The following is a 26,938-nucleotide window of genomic DNA, read 5'->3' as shown; positions in this document are numbered from 1 at the left end:
TTCATACTCTATATACTCCGGTGTGCGGCGACTTGCTTGACCTCTGCCCCGGACATACTGCGCCCTGTGTGCACAGTATGTCCTTCCCCCTTCGCTTCTGGCCGGCGCACAGTGCCAGGCTCAGAAGCACGCTGTCCCCTTTTTGCTGCGTGTGCGCTCCATTACACCGAGCGTCACATCAGTCGGGCCGCTCTACTGCGCAGGCGCAAGTCTCCTACATCTGCGCAGTAGAGCGGACCCAACGGAGATCGGCTATTTCCGCCTATCTCCGTCAGAAGAGCCGCAACAGCGCCCCTGCTGGAGCCTGGAAAAGTAAACATTGAACAGGCTGTCTGGTCTGTTGGGCCGCTGTTCGGAGGGCTGCAGCGAGACCCCTGTGGGACAGAGGAGGACGGGGGAAGCATCATTAGGATCCGGAGGCTTCCCCCTCCCGAGGTGAGTACCCCCCAGGGGACATTTTCTTCTTAGTGTCTCTTTAAAGCACTTTTCCCAGTGCTTTTCACTTACAAAAGTGTTTTTATAAGCGCTTTTGCTCAGCAATGTTTTTTTTTACTTCCTGACTTCAGACAGGAAGTGAACACTTTAACCAGAAAATTAATAAATACAATGTATTTATTCGTGAAAGTGCTGGGAAATCGCTATACAAAGCGTTTTTTCAAGCGCTTTGCGATTTCCCTATACCTTCCATTGAGGCAAAGCGCTCCGAAAATGGTACATGTAACACATTTGGGATTTCAAGAAAATCGAAACGCTTACATATGAACACTGTCATAGGAAATCATTGCACAAGCGCTTTTAAGGCGATTTGCAAAATCGGCAGCGCTAAAAAAAAAATCAGCAAGCGCTGATAGTGTGAGCCCTAAGGTAAGAATCTGATTTGCAGTTGATGTTGCACTGTTCGATGCAACGCTAAAGGCCCTGCCCCCAATCAACAAAGATTTTCCATCCTGTCCAATCCGTACTTCATATCAATTAAAGGAATTAATTTCCCTTTGATTCTATCAGAGTGATTGAGTCTGCAGGGAATGGTAAAATAGGTTTGTGTGTGGGCACCATTACAAATCGGTAGCCGGGGAGGTCAGGACACTTATTATCACAGTTTCCACCTTTTACTGGAAAGTGAGATCTTCAGTAATCCCAAGAATAAGGGGCGATTGTGAGCTCCTGGGCTCGCCTTTCCCCCAGAGGCAGGTGCTGCTATCGTGTCTGTCTGTCTGCGACCCTCTATGGCTGCTGATTGAGATCATTCTGTTTACCTCAGATGGGGCAGCTTTATGACTTGTGGCGTTTGACATGAAGCAGATGAGCTGCGGAGTGACCCCGCTTCCCTGCGTCTGTCACTGACTCATCAGACGTCCCCTCCTCGCCATCGTGATTGCGTTATATCGGGATAATCAGAATTTGTCCGAAGTGATTGCCGTGTAACAGATCCCAGCGCGCCTCTGGTTTGTGTCCGCTGCACAATTACGTTGAAGGTTAAATGATTGTCGTGTAATTTGATTTGCCCGTCTGATTTCGTGTGTCAGAGCTGCTGTTTGTTATTTTTAACAAGTTTCCTTATTTACCGTTTTTGGTTTCTGCTGATTGAGTCGGACAGCGCTTGCGGTAGACCCCTTTATTTATCGCTATACGTTTATTGGGAACCTGCGGCCGCTTTACGTCTGGCGTCTCGCTGGGGGACGTCGGCGTTTCCTGTCTTGAAGTGATGTTACTCATAGTAAAGTTTGGGAGAAGACGTGAATGGCGTCTGCAGACTCCAGAAGTGTCAATTGGGTTAGTTAGATTCTGGGAAGAGCAGACACATCATTTCATTACGCGTCCGTCTCGCGTCGTATTCCAGAAGACTTCCGCGCCTTACGCTGGGGGTCTTATGAGGACACCAACAACAAACTAATCAAAACTGCGCTAAACTTACTGACAGACGCCCGACCGCCTTCTCTGGAAGCCGCATATCTGAGTTGTGAATTATGGGAAGAAAAAAAAAAGATTCCTTTATTGTCCCCCCTCCCCCCCCCCCCCCCCTCCATTTAAAGGGAACCTAAACTGAGGATGTGGATTTTTCCTTTTAAAATAATACGTTGCCTGACTCTCCTGCTGATCCTGTGTCTCTAATACTGTTAGCCACAGCCCCTGAACAAGCATGAAGATCAGGTGCTCTGACTGAAGTCAGACTGGATTAGCTGCATGCTTGTTTCAGGTGTGTGATTCAGCCACTACTGCAGCCAAAGAGATCAGCAGGACAGCCAGGGCAACTGGTATTATTTAAAAGGAAACATCCATATACCTCTCAGTTAAGGTTCCCTTTAAAGCAGATCAGAGATGAAGAACTAACTATAACAAGGAACTTGTCTATATATCTTATCTAAAGTTTAGATAGTTTACACAGCAAATCTCGCTGCAAACAGCTTCAATAGTTTATTATTTTATTCCTGTGATACAATGAGGGCAGCCATGTTCTGTTTGTCACAGGCTGAGGGCTGGAGATGCTATCAGCTTGCCTGTGTGTGTGACATTCAGTCCCCTCTCCTCCTCCCTCCTCCCTTCTGCCTCGGAAATCTCTGGCTAGTAACCTCCTCCTCCTCCTGCCCAGACTGAGCTCCCATAAGCCCTTGCTATAGTGCCAAGGCTCTCTAAAATCTGTGGGCGTGGCTTGTTTAGTTTATAAGGAATTAGAGTATTAAAACGAAACAAAAAAAGTATTTGGCTTGAGGAATGCCCAATAAACTACCGGTATATGAAAGGAACACAAGTATGCAGTGAGAAAAAGTTTATCTCGGATCCACTTTAAAGAGGAACTTTAACCCAGCATTGAATGTCATTCCAATCAGTAACTAATGCCCCCTTTCCCACTAGGAACTCTTTACCTTCTCACAAATAGATCATGGGGGGGGGGGGGATTCTGTATGGCTGATATTGTGAGGAAACCCCTCCCACAGTGGCCCTGGCAGTTTGCTGTCTGTGAACCTTGTTGCATTTTGATAAATACGTTTTTCTCCGTCTGTACATAGAGCGCTCAGTAAAGAACATTTGGCAGAGATCACCTGCCAGGAGTAAAGATGCCACCACCAGTGAGACATTTCAGAATGAAAATCAGGGAGAGGGAAGATTTTACAATGAGCAAACACTGACTAAATCATCTGTAAAGGAATATTGTGTAAAAAAAATAAATATTTATTGTAATTTTCACTACAGTTCTTCTTTACAGTAAACCAGAGACCTCGTAAAGTAAAGATTTGATACTTACCCGAGGCTTCCTCCTGCCCCATAAGCATGTCTGAGTTCCTCGGCGTCCGTCCGCGGTCTGCTGTTCAGCTGACTCAGACGCGTTAGTCCACGTCTTCTGCGCATACGCGAGACCGCAAGCGCCTGTAGCACACAGCACTGGTATGTGTGACGTCACTACATGTGCCGAGTCACCGGTGCTCGCGGTCACAGAAGATGCCGTAGGAAGCCAGGAGTCATGCCGGCGGAGAGGTGAGACTTTAAAGAGGAACTCCAGTGAAAATAATGTAATTAAAAAAAAGTGCTTCATTTTTACAATAATTATCTATAAAGGATTTAGTCAGTGTTTGCCCATTGTAAAAGCTTTCCTCTCCCTGATTTACATTCTGACATGTATTACATGGTGACATTTTTACTGCTGGCAGGTGATGGCAGTGGAAGGAGATGCTGCTTGCTTTTTTGGCAGTTGGAAACAGCTGTTATTTCCCACAATGCAACAAGGCTCCCACAGTGTGATGTCAGCACCATGGTCCTGACATCACACTATGGGAGGGGTTTCACCACAATGTCAGCCATACAGAGTCCCCTGATGATCTGTTTGTGAAAAAGAATAGATTTCTCCTGGGAAAGGGTGTATCAGCTACTGATTGGGATGAAGTTCAATTCTTGGTAACAGTTTCTTTTAACCACTTGCCGACCGTGCACTCATAACGCGCGTCGGCAAAGTGGCAGCTGCAGAACCAGCGACGCAGTATTGCGTCGCCAGCTGCAGGCTGATTAATCAGGAAGCAGCCGCTCGTGCGAGCGGCTGCTTCCTGTCAATTCACGGCGGGGGGCTCCGTGAATAGCCTGCGGGCCGCCGATGGCGGCTCGCAGGCTAAATGTAAACACAAGCGGAAATAATCCGCTTTGTTTACATTTGTACGGCGCTGCTGCGCAGCAGCGCCGTAAGGCAGATCGGCGATCCCCGGCCAATCAGCGGCCGGGGATCGCCGCCATGTGACAGGGGACGTCCCGTCACTGGCTGCACAGGACGGATAGCGTCCTGTGCAGCCCGGATCTCCAGGGGGGGCCAGGTAGGAGAGGGAGGGGGAGGATTTTCGCAGCGGAGGGGGGCTTTGAGGTGCCCCCCCCCCCCCCCGCAACACCCGCAGGCAGGAGCGATCAGACCCCCCCAGCACATCATCCCCCTAGTGGGGAAAAAAGGGGGGCGATCTGGTCGCTCTGCCTGCACGCTGATCTGTGCTGGGGGCTGCAGAGCCCACCCAGCACAGATCAGCTACAACAGCGCTGATCGTTAAGGGGGGGTAAAGGGTGGGTCATCAAGTGGTTAAAGGACCACTACAGTAAGAAAAAAAAAAAAAAGCAGTTCAAATCTGACAGAATTGAACCGGTTTTGGACTAGTCTAACCCCTCATGGGGGATTCTCTGGGTTTTCTTTCTTTTCAAAATGATTTCCTGAACAGCAGTCTAACTGCCAAAATAGTAAGATACCATCCAGCCTTCCTACTCACTTGTACACTATATCAGAGCTCTGTCTAATGCTGCAGTCATTCTTGTGCTGACCTCTGTCTAATGCTGCAGCCATTATTTTGCTGACCTCTGCCTAATGCTGCAGCCATTCTTGTACTGACCTCTGCCTGCCTAATGCTGCAGCCATTCTTGTGCTGACCTCTGCCTGCCTAATGCTGCAGCCATTCTTGTGCTGACCTCTGCCTGCCTAATGCTGCAGCCATTCTTGTACTGACCTCTGCCTGCCTAATGCTGCAGCCATTCTTGTGCTGACCTCTGCCTGCCTAATGCTGCAGCCATTCTTGTGCTGACCTCTAATGCTGCAGCCATTCTTGTGCTGACCTCTAATGCTGCAGCCATTCTTGTGCTGACCTCTGCCTGCCTAATGCTGCAGCCATTCTTGTGCTGACCTCTGCCTGCCTAATGCTGCAGCCATTCTTGTGCTGACCTCTGCCTGCCTAATGCTGCAGCCATTCTTGTGCTGACCTCTAATGCTGCAGCCATTCTTGTGCTGACCTCTAATGCTGCAGCCATTCTTGTGCTGACCTCTAATGCTGCAGCCATTCTTGTGCTGACCTCTGCCTGCCTAATGCTGCAGCCATTCTTGTGCTGACCTCTGCCTGCCTAATGCTGCAGCCATTCTTGTGCTGACCTCTGCCTGCCTAATGCTGCAGCCATTCTTGTGCTGACCTCTGCCTAATGCTGCAGCCATTCTTGTGCTGACCTCTGCCTGCCTAATGCTGCAGCCATTCTTGTGCTGACCTCTGCCTGCCTAATGCTGCAGCCATTCTTGTACTGACCTCTGCCTGCCTAATGCTGCAGCCATTCTTGTGCTGACCTCTAATGCTGCAGCCATTCTTGTGCTGACCTCTAGTGCTGCAGCCATTCTTGTGCTGACCTCTGCCTGCCTAATGCTGCAGCCATTCTTGTGCTGACCTCTGCCTGCCTAATGCTGCAGCCATTCTTGTGCTGACCTCTGCCTGCCTAATGCTGCAGCCATTCTTGTGCTGACCTCTGCCTGCCTAATGCTGCAGCCATTCTTGTGCTGACCTCTGCCTGCCTAATGCTGCAGCCATTCTTGTGCTGACCTCTGCCTGCCTAATGCTGCAGCCATTCTTGTGCTGACCTCTGCCTGCCTAATGCTGCAGCCATTCTTGTGCTGACCTCTGCCTGCCTAATGCTGCAGCCATTCTTGTGCTGACCTCTGCCTGCCTAATGCTGCAGCCATTCTTGTGCTGACCTCTGCCTGCCTAATGCTGCAGCCATTCTTGTGCTGACCTCTGCCTGCCTAATGCTGCAGCCATACTTGTGGCCTCAGGGCTGACAATCACGTGAAAAGTGTGTGCTGTAGTTTATTTTGTTACCTGCTTGTTGACTGAGGAATACGGGCCCACGGCCAAGGTTAGTAAATGATTTCAAGGTGGAAAGTACAAGCGTGTTGGGGTCATTCCAGGCCTCGAGACAACGTAGAGGATTGCCCGGGCCTCTGCAGCACAAAGCGTCTAGGGACCAGTCTGCTGTGAAAGCTGTGCTCCTCTGATGAAAAGTCACGTAATGGTCTAATCTTTCACCTTCATTAGTGGCTGGCTCACACGGCGGTGATAAGCTGGTAGCCAGCTTTAAGCCTCATCTACCTGGTAAAATTTTCCATCAGATAGACGGATCTATTACATAGATCTAATAAGAAATTGCATGGTGTGTAGACGTCCAAATTGTTTCAGATTAATTTTGTTATAGATTTTGCTTTGAAAGGTACCCAAAATCTATTGCAAAATCTAACGCAATCCGATTGGACCGGTTTGAAATGATCTAAAGCCCCATCTACATGATACGATTCTTTGTGCGATTCGATTACGATTCTATTTACGATCCGATTAAATCCGACATGTCCGATAGAGATTCGATTCTATTCGATTTGCCATTGCAAAACAATGGCAAATCGAATTGAATCGAATCAAATCCCGATCGGACATGTTGGATTTAATCGGATCGTACAAAGAATCGTATCGTGTAGATGGGGCTTAATAGATCCGATCTGATGGAAAATTGTACAGTCTACATGAGGCTTTAGAGGAACTGTTACTTTGGTCAGTGTTTGCCAGTTGTAAAATCATTTCCTGATTCACATTCTGAAATTTATCCCAGGTGGTGACTACATTAGTCCTGGCAGGTGCATCTCTGCGGAATGTTTGTGATAATTCCAAAGACAATAGAAACAACGTCTGGTCTCCCAGAATGCACTGGGAGGATAATTCTGCCTACGCTGTGATAGTACTGGGAGGGCGGTGCTACATATCACTATCCTACTAATATAATAAATGGGAACGTTTGGATGTTTGTTACTCGATCACGCAAAAATGGCTGAACGGATTTGAATGAAATTTGGCACACACATAGTACATTACCTGGAATAAAGTATAGGATACTTTTTTTTCCCATAACCAAAAAGGGGGCGGAGACAAATACAAATTTCACTGGAAAATGTAAACAGCAGCCATTCTTACACTGTTAATGGCAGGGTTCTCAAACTTTGCACAGTTGGTCGTTGGGTGACTGGGATTAATATTCAGAAAGGTGGGTGGAGTCTATAAAAGCCAATCAAAATTAACCTATTGATTTTCAAGGGGAATATTTACATTGCTGCCATTCTTGCACTGTTAATGGCACAAGCCTCAAACCTGGTACAGTTGATCATTGGGTTACTGGGGGTTCCATTTGAGAAAGGGGGGTGGAGCCACAAACAACCAATTACATTTGTTTCATTCCAATGCAAATTATTGATGCCAAACACAGCAAAGCTCACAAACTTGGTAACCGAGTAATTGATTAGTTGAGTATGAGGGTTAGAAAAGTGGGCACAGCCAACACCAGCCAAATACATAAGCGGGCAACGCAGGGTCATAAGTGGACGGAGACAAATACAAATTTTACTGGGAAAATGTAAACTGCAGCCATTCTTACACTATAAATTGTAGGGTTCTCAAACTTTGCACAGTTGGTTACTGGGTGACTGGGATTAATATTCAGAAAAGTGGGTGGAGCCTACAAAAGCCAATCAAAAATTACCTATTGATTTTTTTTAGGAGAATATTTCATTGCTGCCATTCTTGCACTGTTAATGGCACAAGCCTCAAACCTGGTACAGTTGATCATTGGATGACTGGGGTTTAAATTGATAAAAGGGGGTGGAGCCACAAACAGACAATTTTATTTGTTTCATTTTAATGCAGGTTATGGATGCTAAAAACCGCAAAGCTCACAAACTTGGTCATTGAGTAATTGTGTGTTAGGGTTAGAAAAAGTAGGCGGAGCCAACAGCAGCCAAATACATACCCGAACAATGTCAGGAAATCAGTGGGTGGAGAAAAATACAAATTTCATTGGGAAAATGTAAACTGCAGCCATTCTTACACTGTTAATGGCAGGGCTCTCAAACTTTGCACAGTTGGTCACTGGGTGACTGGGATTAATATTCAGAAAGGTGGGTGGAGCCTACAAAAGCCAATCAAAATCCATCTATTGTTTTTAAAGGGAATATGTAATTGCTGCCATTCTTGCACTGCTAATGGCACAAGCCTCTTGCACTGTTAATCACCTGTGCCTGGTACACTTGGCCATTGGGTGATTTGGCTTCAAATTCAGAAAGGGGGTGGAGCCACAAACAGTCAATCAGATTTGTTTTATTTCAATGCAAATTACTGATGCCAAAGACCGCAAAGCTCACAAACTAGGTCATTAACCCATTCAGGTTCCGTCGTTTTCACGTGAGAAATGTTCACCTCCCATTCATTAGCCTATAACTTTATCACTACTTATCACAATGCACTGATCTATATCTTGTTTTTTCCACCACCAATTAGGCTTTCTTTGGGGGGTACATTTTGCTAAGAGCCACTTTACTGTAAATGCATTTTAACAGGAAGAATAAGAAAAAAATGGAAAAATTCATTATTTCTCAGTTTTTAGCCATTATAGTTTTAAAATAATACATGCCTCCATAATTAAAACTCACGTATTGTATTTGCCCATATGTCCCAGTTATTACACCGTTAAAATTATGTCCCTATCACAATGTATGGCGACACTATTCTATTTGGAAATAAAGGTGCATTTTTTCCATTTTGCATCTATCACTATTTTCAAGTTTAAAATAAAAAAAAATATAGAAATATTTCATCTTTACATTGATATTTAAAAAGTTTAGACCCTTAGGTAAATATTTACATGTTTTTTTTTTTTTTTATTATTATTGTAATGTTTTTTTTTTTTATAGTAAACATTTTATTTGGGTAGTTTTGGGAGGGTGGGAGGTAAACAATAGATTTATAATGTAAATGTGTGTTAATTTGTATTTTTTTTTCTTACAGGTGTAGTATTACTTTTTGGCCACAAGATGGCGGCCATGAGTTTGTTTACATGACGTCACTCTAAGCGTAACACACGCTTAGAGTGACACATCGGGGAGGGAACGGCCAGAAAAGGCGTAGCTTCCGAGAGAAACTGTCGCTTTTTCAGCGGGGGAGAGGAATCAGTGATCGGGCACCATAGCCCGATACATTGATTCCCTGGCTACCGAATCCGCGGCCGGGAGTGCGCGTGCACGCGCACGATCGGCCGCGGGAGCGCGCGGTAGCGCGCATGGTTTCTGGACGTAGAAACTACGTCCAGGAACCAAAATAGGTTAAGTAATTAAGTAATTGTTTGTTAGGGTTAGGAGAAGGGGGCGGGGCCAACACCAGCTAAATACATACCCGGGCAACGCTGGGCGTCCAGCTAGTACAGTAATATGTAGCGAAATGTCTTCTTCCCTGATCACTTCTTCCCACTTACAAGACTCCTCTCGATCCTCTCCCCTCCTCTGGAACACTCTCCCTCAACACAACCGCCACTCACCCACACTTATTTTTAGGCGCAATCTGAAAACTCACCTCTTCAGGCAAGCATACTGTCCTACCTAGGACGCTTGCCACTAACCACCATTCTGCCACTCCACGCACAGCTTCCCTTGCCTACTGTCCTATACCTTACATGTTTAGACTGTAAGGCCTTTTGGCCAGGGCTCTCTTCCCTTTCGTCTCACAATGCTGTGTAATGTGTGTACATACCTCCCACCCCTGTGTAATGCTGTGTAATGTGTGTACATACCTCCCACCCCTGTGTACTGTGTGTACATACCTCCCACCCCTGTGTACTGTGTGTACATACCTCCCACCCCTGTGTACTGTGTGTACATACCTCCCACCCCTGTGTACTGTGTGTACATACCTCCCACCCCTGTGTACTGTGTGTACATACCTCCCACCCCTGTGTAATGCTGTGTAATGTGTGTACATACCTCCCACCCCTGTGTACTGTGTGTACATACCTCCCACCCCTGTGTACTGTGTGTACATACCTCCCACCCCTGTGTACTGTGTGTACATACCTCCCACCCCTGTGTACTGTGTGTACATACCTCCCACCCCTGTGTACTGTGTGTACATACCTCCCACCCCTGTGTAATGCTGTGTAATGTGTGTACATACCTCCCACCCCTGTGTACTGTGTGTACATACCTCCCACCCCTGTGTACTGTGTGTACATACCTCCCACCCCTGTGTAATGGCTGTGCATACCTCTCACCTCTTGTAAAACATATTTGTAATTTGCTCACTGCTTTAGCTGTTATACCCTCTTGTCTTGTATCAACTGTTTGTATTGTATACTTTGTTTTGGTATACCCTGTATGCTATTGTACAACGCTGCGGAAGATGGTGGCTCTATATAAATTAATAATAATAATTATAATAATAATGAAGTGTTTCTAATGCTGAAACCAGGAAAATTACCATAAAGGGGGGAGTATTGTGAATAATTCACTGCATTCTATAATATGTCACTACAGGGCCAGGAAAGGGGCAGGGGGGGGGGGAATACTGGGCTGCATAAACGGAAGTGAATAATTGCAGCATTTGGGGGCCTGGAGGAGGTATCGGCTGCACTTAAAGGGAACCAGAGACGAATGACCAGCTAAAATAGGAAAATAATTTATACATACCTGGGGCTTCCTCCAGCCCCCTAAGCCTGGATCGCTCCCACGCCGCCATCCTCCGCTTCCTGTATCAGCTGTACCGGGTCTCGTCACTTCCGGCGGACGCGGCCAATTGTCCGCATGCACAGGGGCTCCCTCCATACCCTTACGCATGCGGCTGCGCAGTATGCAGCCGCACGCGTAGGTATATGGAGGGAGCCCCTGTGATCCGGACAATTGGCCGCATACCGACGGCCGACTGGCGGTAATGATGGGACCCGGTACCGGCGGATCCAGGCAGCGGAGGACGGCGGCGTGGGAGCGATCCATGCGTATGGGGCTGGGAGAAGCCCCAGGTATGTATAAAACCTTACCTTCATTTCATATCTGGTTCTCTTTAAGGGACAGGAGGGGTAAATGGCTGCAATACTGTATGCAGTGCGGTCATTAACCCCTTCTGAGCCCTAAGTGCAGCCATTACCTTTTCTGGATAGACTTATACTAGAGTCAATTAAAAAAAAATCCAGCTTAAAGGGAACCTTAACTGAGAGGGATATGGAGGTTTCCTTCTAAACAATACCAGTTGCCTGGCAGTCATGCTGATCTCTTTGGCTGCAGCAGTGGCTGAATCACACACCTGAAACAAGCATGCAGCTAATCCAGTCAAACTTCAGTCAGAGCACCTGATCTGCATGCTTGTTCAGGGGCTATGGCTGTAGTATTAATAGACACAGGATCAGCAGGGGAGCCAGGCAACTGGTATTATTTTAAAAGGAAAACTCCATCTCCTTCTCAGTTTAGGTTCCCTTTAAGAGGGTCGAATATTGGAGTCGCCTTATACACAAGGTCGGCTTATATTCGAGTGTATTCAGTCATTATAAACAGCATACATTTACATATATTTAGCATGAAATTTACATCGGCTCATAAATATTAGCGTCTCATTGACCATCCCTGATATAGACCCGTGAAAGGTTTGGCTTTAAACGTTTAAATGTGCACTATTTTTATTTTTTTACTTTTATAAATGTTTTGAGCTTTCTTGGACTTTTAGCATGTGAAAAGAACGTAGAAAATACTATAGTTAAGTATGGAAAAGATTGCGGAGTTCTTTCTTTTTTTTTTTTGTGTGTGTGGCTCTCTACCCCAACCCCCCCCCCCCCCCCCACCCCTTTTGCGCTAAAGGCTCCTTAAAATACGTTGTGCATTTTTATCCTTCCCCGTCTCCGGCAGGAGAAAGCAATTTTACTTCTTGTGTTCTGGCTCCATTAGCTGCACCCCCTACCTGTGAAGCTGCGCCGGGAGATCAGATTGAGGCAGATTTATGGCTTGCGCGTGCTTTTACAGCCCCCTGAATCTCCAGGCTTTCTCCTGCCTCCCCCCCCTCCTGAGGAAGCCTCAGTGGTCTGGTAATTGAAACCCTTTACATCTGGAGTAAGTGGCTTCTATGGCAGATTAACAGGACAACTTTCCCGATATCTTGTCACCTCGTGTTTTCCATTTAGCAGATTAATAGACAGGTCCGGAGCTGCGGTAGGTTCCTGCCTTCATCTTCAGCATTTACAGGGGCTGAAAACACAAATTACCGCTGGTTTTGTGTAAAGGATGTTCTGTGGCGCATATGTACAACGCTCGGGCAGAAGTGGTAATTGATATTAATAGAGAAGGTGTTGTGACTGGCAGATTTCTGCAGAGACAACCGATATCTGTTACGTGAGTTGTTGGCCCATACAGGGAAGATCTTCAACCGGCAGATCACAATTACTACCTCCTGCAGGGACTATGGCTGGATCCATCAGGTCACCATTTGGGGCTGAGTGCTGTACAGACGCATCACTAGCCGGATGTGTTCTGTTGCTGTGGAGTAGAGGGTGGAGACAATGGGGCGGCACACAACAGAACTGTTTCCAGTGGAAGGGATGAGTAGGAGAGCAGTGCATTCAGCCAGGACAAGGTAGCACTCTGGATCCCTATAGGAGTGGCCCGGGCTGCCTTGCTCCCTCCTTTACATCAGAAGAGGGGGGCATGGCCTTATGGGAGTGGCCTAGGCTGCCTTGCTTCCTCCCTTGCATCAGAAGAGGGGACATGGCCTTATGGGAGTGGCCTAGACTGGCTTGCTTCCTCCCTTGCATCAGAAGAGGTGGACATGGCCTTAAGGGAGTGGCCCGGGCTGCCTTGCTCCCTCCCTTGCATCAGAAGAGGGGGGCATGGACTGATGGGAGTGGCCTGGGCTGCCTTGCTCCCTCCCTTGCATCAGAGGAGGGTGACATGGCCTTATGGGAGTGGGCTAGGCTGGCTTGCTTCCTCCCTTGCATCAGAAGAGGGGGGCATGGACTTATGGGAGTGGCCTGGGCTGCCTTCCTCCCTCCCTTGCATCAGAAGAGGGGGACATGGCAGTGGCCTCTGGAACACATGCTCAGCAGGTCCAAGCAGAGGCCAGCGCTGCATTCAGGAGACTATACGAGAGCCCCAGAGAGTCAGGCCCCTTTCCTCTGCTGCGGGGACCGGAGGCTTCCTGCGCTCTGTACAAACCCTGGGATTTGCCTTTCACAGTGATGGAGGCTTGCAGAGTGAGAACACACACATAAAATAAATATTATTTCCCCGTTTTTGGTATGTTTGTTTACGGCTGGCTTTTGTTGCCTGACACTTTTAGCAGCCGTCTCTCCTAACCTGTCACGCTTCCAGCAATTTCTCAAAGTGTGTCAGAAATAAGTGGTTTTTTGCATAGGGACGCGGGATAATGTCACTGAGTGATTTTTGATTTGAATCCCGCTTGAAACCATTTCACAGCTATAGATGTGGAGCGGGTGACGGCTGCGCGGAATGGCTTCCTGCAAGCGCTGTCGCTCTCCGCCGCTAACGGCTCAAAATGAGTGATTGTGGTGAAGGGGGAGGTGTGTGAGATAACCGTGTTCTCGTTCATACACTTAATGTGTGTGGATACAATCGGCTGCTTCATGTAAGAGCGCACTAATCGGTCACTTTCCTGACGCTGGCATAAACTTTTTGTTATATAGGAAAGCTTTGCTTGCAGTCAGTTCACATTTGGCTGGACGCTTGTCATGTGATTATGCCTTACTACATGCATGCTGGGATACTTACACCTCTATAGCGTTAGCTGGGTCCTTGTCATGTGATTAGGCCTTACTACATGCATGCTGGGATACTTACACCTGTATAGCGTTAGCTGGGTCCTTGTCATGTGATTAGGCCTTACTACATGCATGCTGGGAAACTTGCACCTGTACAGGGATAGCTGGGCCCTTGTGTCATGTGATTATGCCTTACTACATGCATGCTGGGAAACTTACACCTGTATAGCGTTAGCTGGGTCCTTGTCATGTGATTATGCCTTACTACATGCATGCTGGGATACTTACACCTGTATAGCGTTAGCTGGGTCCTTGTCATGTGATTAGGCCTTACTACATGCATGCTGGGAAACTTGCACCTGTACAGGGATAGCTGGGCCCTTGTGTCATGTGATTATGCCTTACTACATGCATGCTGGGAAACTTACACCTGTATAGCGTTAGCTGGGTCCTTGTCATGTGATTAGGCCTTACTACATGCATGCTGGGAAACTTACACCTGTATAGCGTTAGCTGGGTCCTTGTCATGTGATTAGGCCTTACTACATGCATGCTGGGAAACTTACACCTGTATAGCGTTAGCTGGGTCCTTGTCATGTGATTATGCCTTACTACATGCATGCTGGGAAACTTACACCTGTATAGCGTTAGCTGGGTCCTTGTCATGTGATTAGGCCTTACTACATGCATGCTGGGATACTTACACCTGTATAGCGTTAGCTGGGTCCTTGTCATGTGATTAGGCCTTACTACATGCATGCTGGGATACTTACACCTGTATAGCGTTAGCTGGGTCCTTGTCATGTGATTAGGCCTTACTACATGCATGCTGGGAAACTTACACCTGTACAGGGATAGCTGGGTCCTTGTCATGTGATTAGGCCTTACTACATGCATGCTGGGAAACTTACACCTGTATAGCGTTAGCTGGGTCCTTGTCATGTGATTAGGCCTTACTATATGCATGCTGGGAAACTTACACCTGTATAGCGTTAGCTGGGTCCTTGTCATGTGATTAGGCCTTACTACATGCATGCTGGGATACTTACACCTGTATAGCGTTAGCTGGGTCCTTGTCATGTGATTAGGCCTTACTACATGCATGCTGGGATACTTACACCTGTATAGCGTTAGCTGGGTCCTTGTCATGTGATTAGGCCTTACTACATGCATGCTGGGATACTTACACCTGTATAGCGTTAGCTGGGTCCTTGTCATGTGATTAGGCCTTACTACATGCATGCTGGGAAACTTACACCTGTATAGCGTTAGCTGGGTCCTTGTCATGTGATTAGGCCTTACTACATGCATGCTGGGAAACTTACACCTGTACAGGGATAGCTGGGTCCTTGTCATGTGATTAGGCCTTACTACATGCATGCTGGGAAACTTACACCTGTATAGCGTTAGCTGGGTCCTTGTCATGTGATTAGGCCTTACTACATGCATGCTGGGAAACTTACACCTGTATAGCGTTAGCTGGGTCCTTGTCATGTGATTAGGCCTTACTACATGCATGCTGGGAAACTTACACCTGTATAGCGTTAGCTGGGTCCTTGTCATGTGATTAGGCCTTACTACATGCATGCTGGGAAACTTACACCTGTATAGCGTTAGCTGGGTCCTTGTCATGTGATTAGGCCTTACTACATGCATGCTGGGAAACTTACACCTGTATAGCGTTAGCTGGGTCCTTGTCATGTGATTAGGCCTTACTACATGCATGCTGGGAAACTTACACCTGTACAGGGATAGCTGGGTCCTTGTCATGTGATTAGGCCTTACTACATGCATGCTGGGAAACTTACACCTGTATAGCGTTAGCTGGGTCCTTGTCATGTGATTATGCCTTACTACATGCATGCTGGGATACTTACACCTGTATAGCGTTAGCTGGGTCCTTGTCATGTGATTAGGCCTTACTACATGCATGCTGGGAAACTTACACCTGTACAGGGATAGCTGGGTCCTTGTCATGTGATTAGGCCTTACTACATGCATGCTGGGAAACTTACACCTGTATAGCGTTAGCTGGGTCCTTGTCATGTGATTATGCCTTACTACATGCATGCTGGGAAACTTACACCTCTATAGCGTCCGAGCATACTGAAGCCTTTTTTTTTTTTTCTTCTATCCAATAAAACTTAATTGACCAAGTCAATGGTTCTCAGGTCCCTCCTTTCCTGCACCTTACCTTGCAGGCTTGTTTCTTGTTACCGCAGCCAAATAGATCAGCAGGACAGCCAGGCAACCGGTATTGTTTAATAGGAAATAAATATGGCAGCCTCCATATACTTCTCACTTCAGCTGTCCATTCATGCAATGTCTGTGTTCTCGCTTGAGCAATTAGCTTTTTTTAAAAACAAAAAAAATAAATAAAATCACACCTAGAATTACATTGGCAAGAACTTTTCGTATCACTGGCGTTTAGAGAAACACTGCTAGAGTGAACAGTGACTGTTGGGGTTTAAAATGAACCTCCGGACTAAAAATCTACTCAGCAGAACTGAAAAGGCTTGGTATTTAACAGTTTCACAGCATCAAAACTTTGTTTTTCTTACCAAAACATCATTTTTAGCTGCATTTTTAGCTAGGCTCCTCCCATCAAAAAAACCTGCCCAGGCTTTTTTTCCCCCTGATGTTGTTGTTCACGTTTGCTAGCTACTGGGAAGGGTGATCACACAGGACAGTTAGAACGGTGTCTCATGCTCCCTGTCAGCTCCTTTCAACCAAAAAGATGGCTGCCCTCCTGAAATCAAACATTTGCCTGTTCTTTTAAAACGAGGTGGGTAAGAGATTATATTACCTATCTATTCTAATTAACATAACTAATGTAATTTAATAACAGTATGTTTGTTTAGGCTGAAGTTCCTCTTTAAGGCCTCTTGCACACTGCACGCGATTCAGATTTAGATTCGGCTTTTTAATCTGTTTTTACATCCGTTTCAGATTCCGATTTGCAGTGTGCAGGGAGCAAACTGCAAATCGGAATCTGAATCGGATGTAAAAACTGATTAAAGAGCGGAATCTGAATCGGAATCACTTGCAGTGTGCAAGAGGCCTTAATGAGGAAAATGAAAACCACCTTGCTGGGATACTATCTTTTTTCTATCATTGCAAACTTTTCACCAATATGCTTTCACCGGTACCCTGGCAGTTATACCGTACACGGTACGAGGGGGTAGCGTTCACGACAAACACAACGCAGATTGGCTGAAGCATCACACACGTGAGATTCTCTCATGCACACAATTGTGTGGTGGCATTGGGTGAAACCTCTGGCTAATCCTCCACCCTCCCCTCTCAGTGAGGCCTGTGACAGCCCATGCATGGAACGTGGGTACACGGTCACCTGAACAATCATAAACGATTCTGTGATATTTTGGAAAACTAATCATCCATGGTTTGTGGGATGCCATGGAATATAATACAATTTCATATCCCAAAAGCTTATAGGTGAATTCCCCCCCTTCCACCCCCAATTAAAAATGCCTTAGACAAAAATAAGAATATAAAACAATGACTGTGTATGCTAGGATTAGATTGTGAGCTCCTCTGAGGACAGTCAGTGACATGACTATGTACTCTGTAATGCGCTGCAGAAGATGTCAGTGCTATATAAATACATAATAATAATATGGTAGGACATTACACTATGACTATGGTAGGATTAGAGTGTGAGCTCCTCTGAGGACAGTCAGTGACATGACTATGTACTCTGTAATGTGCTGCAGAAGATGTCAGTGCTATATAAATACATAATACTAATATGGTAGGACATTACACTATGGCTATGGTAGAGATTAGATTGTGAGCTCCTCTGAGGACAGTCAGTGACATGACTATGTACTCTGTAATGTGCTGCAGAAGATGTCAGTGCTATATAAATACATAATACTAATATGGTAGGACATTACACTATGGCTATGGTAGGATTAGAGTGTGAGCTCCTCTGAGGACAGTCAGTGACATGACTATGTACTCTGTAATGTGCTGCAGGAGATGTCAGTGCTATATAAATACATAATAATAATACTATGGTAGGACATTACACTATGACTATGGTAGGATTAGAGTGTCAGCTCCTCTGAGGACAGTCAGTGACATGACTATGTACTCTGTAATGCGCTGCAGAAGATGTCAGTGCTATATAAATACATAATAATAATAATATGGTAGGACATTACACTATGACTATGGTAGGATTAGAGTGTGAGCTCCTCTGAGGACAGTCAGTGACATGACTATGTACTCTGTAATGTGCTGCAGAAGATGTCAGTGCTATATAAATACATAATACTAATATGGTAGGACATTACACTATGGCTATGGTAGGATTAGAGTGTGAGCTCCTCTGAGGACAGTCAGTGACATGACTATGTACTCTGTAATGTGCTGCAGGAGATGTCAGTGCTATATAAATACATAATAATAATATGGTAGGACATTAGACTATGACTATGGTAGGATTAGAGTGTGAGCTCCTCTGAGGACAGTCAGTGACATGACTATGTACTCTGTAATGTGCTCCAGAAGATGTCAGTGCTATATAAATACATAATATGGTAGGACATTAGACTATGACTATGGTAGGATTAGAGTGTGAGCTCCTCTGAGGACAGTCAGTGACATGATTATGTACTCTGTAAAGTGCTGCAGAGGATGTCAGTGCTATAATATTACCTGTGCTGTTGTACATTTGGTGACTGATACATTCATGTATGTTATGTTTGCAGGTAGTGCTAACCAAGAGGGCTGATCAGGCTGAACTGAAGACTATATTCCTGAAGGTAAGAGGCAGATAGTGCAGTATATATGAGGCATACGTTTGCAGAGAACGCTGTTATACTGCACGCATTCTGCAGCGGTTTATCCCTTCTAACATGAGAAGAGCTGTATAAAGTTTCCTCTGCCTGCCTGGTCGGAGCAGTCGGGGCTCTCTTCCACTACGCTGCACTTTGCAGAAGACAGTTAATCTAACTGGCGACTGTTTCTACTAGTGCAATCTGAAGCGTGGTTTTCTGCTAAACGCAGTCGTCATCCTGCTGTGTTTTAGGTGTAACTGAGCTTCTATGCTGAGTATAGAAGCTCAGCCACACTAGTGCCACAATTGTGATCACCTTTCCTAGTGGAAAATAGCCCTGGAGTAAGGGTTTTCCTCTATACGTGCTTTGCTGCATTTTGCTGATTGTTTGCACTCAGCAAGTACATTGGCTCCATGATTTAAATTGCGGGGTAAGTTCCATGATTGCGATCTGATTTTGCCTGTTTGTAAGCGTCAGTCGTGCTGCATGTTCTGATCATTTGCGCTTGGATTGAAAGGATAGAAGTGCAGAAAATCGCATAGCAATCGCAGTGCTAAGTGGTTTTCTTGCGATCCAGATATTTTTTGTTGTTGGGTTTGTTTGCGCATATGCTGCAGTTTGTATATAGACCCCCATGTATTTTTGTTTGTGCATATGCTGCAGTTTGTATATAGACCCCCATGTATTTTTGTTTGCGCATATGCTGCAGTTTGTATATAGACCCCCATGTATTTTTGTTTGTGCATATGCTGCAGTTTGTATATAGACCCCCATGTATTTTTGTTTTGCATATGCTGCAGTTTGTATATAGACCCCCATGTGTTTTTTTTGTTTGTGCATATGCTGCAGTTTGTATATAGACCCCCATGTATTTTTGTTTTGCATATGCTGTAGTTTGTATGTAGACCCCCATGTGTTTTTTTTGTTTGTGCATATGCTGCAGTTTGTATATAGACCCCCATGTATTTTTGTTTTGCATATGCTGTAGTTTGTATGTAGACCCCCATGTGTTTTTTTTGTTTGCGCATATGCTGCAGTTTGTATATAGACCCCCATGTATTTTGTTTGCGCATATGCTGCAGTTTGTATACAGACCCCCATGTATTTTGTTTGCGCATATGCTGCAGTTTGTATATAGACCCCCATGTATTTTTGTTTGCGCATATGCTGCAGTTTGTATATAGACCCCCATGTATTTTTGTTTGCGCATATGCTGCAGTTTCTATATAGACCCCCATGTATTTTTGTTTGCGCATATGCTGCAGTTTGTATATAGACCCCCATGTATTTTTGTTTTTCTGCCAAAGAGCACTGAATCCATGTTTGTCACTTTTGTGGGGAAGGAGGGCGTGGCAGTAAGCTACAATATTCCCTAAATGCCTTCGGAAGGGTTGCCCTTCAAACAACTGGTCCTGACATTTTATTATGTAACACACGACACCAGAGAGGGGCCTGCTTGTCATATTAGATTTCTGGGAAAACTTCAACTTAAAGGACACCTAAAGTGAGAGGTATATGGAGGCTGCAATATGTATTTCCTCTTAAACAATACCAGTTGCCTGGCAGTCCTGCTAATCTCTCCGGCTGCAGTGGTCTCTGAATCCCTGAAACAAGCATGCAGCTAATCCAGTCACCTGATCTGCATGCTTGTTCAGGGGCTATGACTAAATGTATTGGAGGCAGAGGATCAGCAGGACAGCCAGGCAATGTGCATTGCTTAAAAGGAAATAACTGTGGCAGCCTCCATATCCCTGGTCATTCCAGGTGCCTTTTAAAGAAAAAAATCTCTCCAGCGATGTACGTAGCCACTAATGATCCAATCTTTTTTTGTCCAATCTTATTTGTATGCAATTTAAGTGACTGCTTAACCACTTAACGACCAGCTAACGCCGATAGGCGACTGCTGGTCGTTTTGTCAGTTCACGGAGGGTGTCTCCGTGAACAGCCTGCGAGCCGCCGATCGCGTCTCGCAGGCTAATTGTAAACACGCGGGGAAGAAATCCCCGCTGTTTACATCAATGCGGCGCTACTGCGCAGCAGCGCCGTAAAGGAGATCGGCGATCCCTGGCCTCTGATTGGCCGGGGATCACCGCCGTGTGATAGGCTGAAGCCTATCAGAGGTGGAGCTGGACGCATCGCCGTCCTGTGCCGCCAATGGAGCGAGAGGAAGGAATCGCGCTGCGGAGGGGGGCTTTGAGGAGCCCTACCGCTCGGCCACACGGAGCGGCGGCGATCAGACCCCCCCCAGCAGGTCCCTAGTGGGGAAAGAAGGGGGGGGGGGGGAAGTCTGATCGCCCTGCCTTTTACACGATCTGTGCTGTGGGCTGGAGAGCCCACGCAGCACAGATCATTCAAAACAGCCCTGGTCCTTAAGTGGTTAAGTATCCATTCAATGTTTTCACTCAGTTTAGCTTTCTACTACATAGATTTGGTAGGATTGGACAAAGATTGGATTATTAGTTGCCACCATTAGATGGTTTAGAACTGTTCGCAGCCCAACCTTGTTTTTCTTACTTTGACAGCGCAGCCTATCTTCTTTCTGGACAAATCCTTTCTCTATAAAGGCAACTTGTTAGATGGGGCTTGCTGGGGTTCCCCCACCTTACATGTAAGGCACCATAAGATTGTGTTGTGAGATATCTATAACCTTCTTCTCCCTTTCTTCTTCTATAGTATGCCAGCGTGGAAAAGAATGGAGACCATTTTATGTCTCCTCTGGACTTTGTCAGACGTTACCTGAACCTCACCGGAGATGGAGAACCGAACCCCCAAACTGTGCAGCTCCTGACAGGGGTGGTGGACCAAACCAAGGACGGGTAAGAGCTTGGCGCCTTGTGACTAATCCATTCTATCCACTGTGCGGGACTGGTATGGTGGAGGCGGTCTATGGGGTGGTGAGGGGCCAGCCTAATCTCACAGCTGGACCATACTGTATGGGGGAGGCGGTCTATGGGGTGGTGAGGGACCAACCTTCTACAGCCAACCTAATCTCACAGCTGTGCCATACTGTATGGGGGAGGCGGTCTATGAGGTGGTGAGGGGTCAGCCTAATCTCACAGCTGGACCATACTGTATGGTGGAGGCGGTCTGTCTTCTGGCACGCCTCCCTGCTTCCTCCTGTGCCTGGTGAGCACCCGTACCACATGACACCAGCGTGTATGGTGACATCACCACAAGTGTCAGTGTCACATGGTGCAGGTGCTCGCGGTGACGGTATACACAGGGAGAAGCGAGGCTTTGTTCTGGCAGACAAGTGAGCTTTCAGAACTCACCACGGGGGGGGGGGGGAGGGGGGGGATCAGGTGATAGATCCCTCTCTGATCAGATGAGATTGATCTCTGATCAGGTTCCATCAGAGAGGGATCTATCCGATAGTCTATCTGGTGGCATATTGTAAGTGTTTGTGGTGGTAAGACTCTTGTACGTGTACAGTTCTACCTTAGCCTTGACTAGTCGGCATCCGCCTATCAAACAAAACCAGCCACGGAAGTAAGGGCCCACTCACACTGGGGTGATTAGTGGCCGTTTACTGCCAACCACTGAATCACCGGCGGTCGCATATGTGCTAGTGCAATGAAAGCTGTATTGCAGTGATCTCACTGCCTCGATCGCTGGTGATTCGCTGTAAACACAAACGTGCAGCATGCAGCATTTTTTTCACGATTTTAGAGCCATCGCGATAGCAATGTATTTAAACCGTGAATCGCGATTGCTCAAAAATCGTGAAAATGCACAGTGTTTTTTTTTTGGGGGGGGGGGGGGGCATTTATTATCTGTGTGAACGGGGCCTTGTAATTGCTACATGGAGTATATAACAGTGGTTTCTCCAGTGTCCACGTTGCTGCAGGCCACACACCTCCCATCGATATCGGGTGGGAAGCCAGGTCTAGTTATTTCTGTTTCATGTAAAGCATGCAGAGCTTGAGAAATGACACGAGGGGCGGACTTTTCAGTGAACTATTATAGCTATTAAACCCCCTAAAGAAGAGGCCATTTTTTCCAAAATAGGCCACTGCAGCTTCAAGGCCTTGCTGCAGGGCCGCACATGTCGGCACACAAGTGTTCCCCCCCCCCCCCCCCCCTTTTATCCCCACCAAACAGAGCTCTCTGTTGGTGGGGTCTGATCGCTCCCCCAATGTTTTTTTGTTTTTGTTTTTTTATAAATATTTGCTAAATAACTATTTTTTTTTTTTTTTTTACATTTTTTTTTCAGTAGCCCTCCCTCCGCCAGCCAATCACCGTGATCAGCTGTCATAGCCTTCAGCCTATGAGATCACTCCAGTGTCTCCCAGGGAGACACCCGTGTCACATGGCTGTCCCCAGTACAGCGCTGCCTTAGATCTGCAGTGCTGTACACTTATTAGACAGCGGTTTCGCCGTCTAGCAGTCTCCTAGCGCTGATCACAGCTGGGAGGCTGATGACGGGGCGGAGCTCTGTCATTCAAGCAGGGATCCTCTGCAAACCCTGCCCCCAGGACTGCAAGCCGATCGGCGTTAGGCTCTCCTGGGGTTGCTGCCACGTCCACACCAATCTGTAAAGGTAGCCATACACTGGTCGATTTGCCATTAGATCGACCAGCTGACAGATCCCTATCTGATCAGAGAGGGATCGTATGGCTGCCTTTACTGCAAACAGATTGTGAATCGATTTCAGCCTGAAACCGATCACAATCTGTGGAGCCGCCGCTGCCGCCTGTCCCCCCTCCCCCTATACATTACCTGACGCTGGCTCCCGGGCGTCTTCTCCGCATCTTCTCCACGCTGCACCTGCTCCATCCCGGCGCTTCCTGTGTCACTCCATGACCAGGAAGTTCAAATAGAGCGCCCTCTATTTGAACTTCCTGGTCACTGCAGTGACAGGAAGCGCCGGGATGGAGCAGGTGCAGCGCGGAGAAGATGCGGAGAAGACGCCCGGGAGCCAGCGTCAGGTAATGTATACCTGTATCGGATTGGCCGCCGCTAGCGACGCGCTCCCTACCCGCAGGCGATCGAGGGTAATTTCCCGCACGGCGCGATCGACGGACCGATCCGATTTCGGGAGGAAATCGGATCGGCGGGTGCGTTTAGCGCGAACGATTGGCAGCAGATTCGATCCCAGGATCGAATCTGCTGTCGAAACGGCCGCGAATCGGGCCAGTGTATGGCCACCTTAAAGGTTACAAGACAAGTGTGGTTTTAAAACTGCAACTGTGACAGAATGATGTAATGTTAAATAGAAAGCTATATAACTAAAAAATAAAAATATTAGACTCTCTTCTTTGCTACTAATGTTCTTTTCCTTTATCCTTACTGTACATACATACAATTCAATATGTACCGTACGTTTTTTTCACTTTGAGTTTAATTTAAATGACAAAAATATGTGTGCAGCACCTTTTAAAGCATTTTTTTAGTGGATTTTTTTCCCCTACAAACCGTAACAGTGTTTTCATGTAAATCCCATGTAAGGACTGATTATCCTGTATCTGAGGCCCCCTCTCTAGCGCCCCCCAGTGGTACAGTCCGTTCAGCGCTCTTCACGTGTTGATACAATGACTATTGCGCTGATTAATGATACCACAAATATTCGTCCTGCTATCCGCCTCTTATCCGCGGCCTTTCTCTGGGATCCGCCGCTCTTTCTGCGCACGGCTCTGTCTCAGGCTGACAATAGCTATTTGATGGTGATAAGTATTCGCACCTCTCTGTATTTCCTGTTCTCGCTGGTGGAGGGGAGGTTTGCATGCATGCAAAGGTGTCAGATGGAGCCGAACGCTCGCCGGGCTGCCGGTGTCACCGCTGTTAATTGTTCACTGACACATAATTCTCCTGTTGCCCGGCAACACTGCACTTTGAGGCTCCCACCGACGCGATGAGAGATGGAATCATCTAATGGAAAGTCACATATAACCTACTTTTCCGCGGCATTATACGGCGTCTCGTGACTCGCGCCCGGCCCCACGCATCGTCTATTGTGCACGCTGCAATTATTTGTCATTTGGACGTAATGTTCCTTCTCCGAGAAACATTTTTCAGGAAAATAATATATGAAAGAGAATGGCGTTCTCCGAGCGAGGCCGCGGATCTTCACGTGGACAATCGCTCAGGATAAAGATCTCTGCTGAAAGGGGCTCTTTTCTGGTCACCTTGTTAGGAGGGCAGCTTCTGGCTTCCTGTGAGAGGTGACATTTATGGTTCTGTCGCTGTGACAATGGCAGTACAGGCTGTGGTATCGCTGGATAGGCGGGGGCGATGGCGGGCGAGAGAAACTTAGAGAGGCAGCTTAAAGAGTTGGAACAGCTTCTAATTCTTTACGCAAATCTGCTTCTTTCCCAGCAGCACCCCATAATGCTCACTATGCGCAGTTTTAATGACAATTGTGTTCAACTTGCAATTGGGCTACTTGGGCGCGGTTTCTTCCAATTTTGATTTGCGCATTGCCAGTCTGCATACCTTAATGACCATTAGACAGAGGCGCTTAGGGCAGGTTCACACAGATGCTTGGCGGCGGAGCGGCGGTCTGACAATCGTCGGCTTCCTGTCGCGATTTACATTTTTCGTCCCCGCAAGCCGCGACAGCTAGGCGACTCTGGACGCCGCATGCGGCTTCTAGGGCCGGCTGAAACGAAGCGGGATTGGAACGCCCCGTTTGTGCAATCGACGGTAATCGCGTGGTGCTAAACGCTCCCATTCACTTGAATGGGAGCATTTAGCCGACAAGTCACAAACGCATGAATTAAAACGCTGCCAAGCGTTCGTGTAAACCAGCCCTTAGGGTTACACTGATCTGCAGCTGTTCTATACTCCGTTTTTTTACTGCCTGATGAAGCAGGGTTACGCCTGTGAAACGCGTTGCACAATTTCTTGGAGTGTATAAATAAAACTTGTCACTGTTGAAATCGACAGTTTGTTTTGTCTGCTAGAGGAGGTAAGTCCACCACTACCTCCTCTTTTTATTTGTTTTTAAAAATTTTAGTGGATTTTATTCTTTTGGTGCCTCTGTTCCCCTTTATACAATTAACGACCATCTGGCACATCTTATAGCGAAGAGTATAAACTTGAAATGGTGCATAGACCGTTATGCAGACCCCCCATCATTGCTGGACAATCCCCCACAGCTCTAGACGGATGACCGGGGCCCACAGGATAACGCACAACCCACCCCCCCCACCCCCTACCCCAGCAGGCGCTACTTTAACCTTCTCCATCAGTCCGTCACTACAGAACCATCCCCACCAACCCCCCCCCCCCCCCCCCCCCCCAGCCGTAGGAACACCACCGGTCCCCCAGCTGACGTCCTGAATTCGAAACCATCCCCCAACCAAATGCCCTAGTCTGTCCCCTTACCTCTGTATTCCTGAACCTATTCCTCAATCTATGTCTGCAATCTAGGAGTGTAAAGCTGAAAAAATAAGTCAGATACTTAGAGGAACTCCAGTGAAAATAATGTAATAAAAGAAGTGCTCCATTTTTACAATAATGATGTATAAATGATTTAGTCAGTGTTTGCCCGTTGTAATATCTTTTAAATCCCTGATTTACATTCTGACATTTATTACATGGTGACATTTTTACTGCTGGAAGGTGATGTCGCTTCTGCATTCCTTTTTTTGGCAGTTGGAAACAGCTGTAAACAGCTATTTCCCACAATGCAGCAAGGTTCACAGACAGGAAACTGCCAGGAGTACCACGGTCCTCAGAGTTTCCTGTGGGAGGGGTTTCACCACAATATCAGTCATACAGCGCCCCCTGATGGTCTGTTTGTGAAAAGCAATAGATTTCTCATGTAAAAGGGGGTATCAGCTACTGATTGGGATAAAGTTCAATTCTTGGTCGGAGTTTCTCTTTAAAGGAAACCTGAAGTATGTAAAAAAGTAAAGTTTCTCTTACCTGGGGTTGGAGAGGTGTAGGGAAGCGCTGCCTATCTAGTGGCTTGCTGTCCAGGCCAAGATCTGAACCTGGGACCCAAAGCTCAACCCTGCAAGGCAAGCGAGGGCTGCACTATAGCTCTGTGCTGTCAGTAATAGGATTCTGGATGTCATCGGGCCCTATTGAAAGAGGAACCGTTCAATTTCAGTAATGAAACAATTTAAAGCAGACTTGAAATCAGAACACCCTCTCTGCTCTAAAAGATACACAAAAGCATCATAACCTTTAACCACTTGGCATCCAGACCTTGTTTCCCACTCATGGACCAGAGCAGTTTTGACAGTTTAGCTATGTCCTTATTTAACCTCCCTGGCGGTTTATTTATTTTGCCAGGGAGGCTGCAATGTGGTTTTTTTTTAATTAAAAAAAAAATATTTCATGCAGCC

The 26,938-nt window shown here is 46.7% G+C and overlaps 1 protein-coding gene across 2 annotated transcripts in view; it reads left to right on the top strand.

The window, feature by feature from the left end:
* The window catches only part of SLC25A13 (solute carrier family 25 member 13), a 184,125-nt gene that overhangs the window by 23,995 nt on the left and 133,192 nt on the right, over positions 1–26,938 (top strand). Inside the window, exons 2-3 of one of the 2 annotated variants that reach the window (XM_068235062.1) lie at positions 18,576–18,629; positions 21,318–21,460. In XM_068235062.1, the coding sequence (XP_068091163.1) occupies positions 18,576–18,629; positions 21,318–21,460 (197 nt within the window). Of the gene's footprint in view, positions 1–18,560; positions 18,630–21,317; positions 21,461–26,938 lie in introns of those variants that run through there. The other variant, XM_068235061.1, reaches the window with a different exon arrangement.

Source organism: Hyperolius riggenbachi, chromosome 5 (assembly GCF_040937935.1).
Source record: "Hyperolius riggenbachi isolate aHypRig1 chromosome 5, aHypRig1.pri, whole genome shotgun sequence".
Taxonomy (NCBI): domain Eukaryota; kingdom Metazoa; phylum Chordata; class Amphibia; order Anura; family Hyperoliidae; genus Hyperolius; species Hyperolius riggenbachi.
Note: the sequence above shows the minus strand (reverse complement) of the source record. Positions and strands in the feature narration are given on the sequence as shown.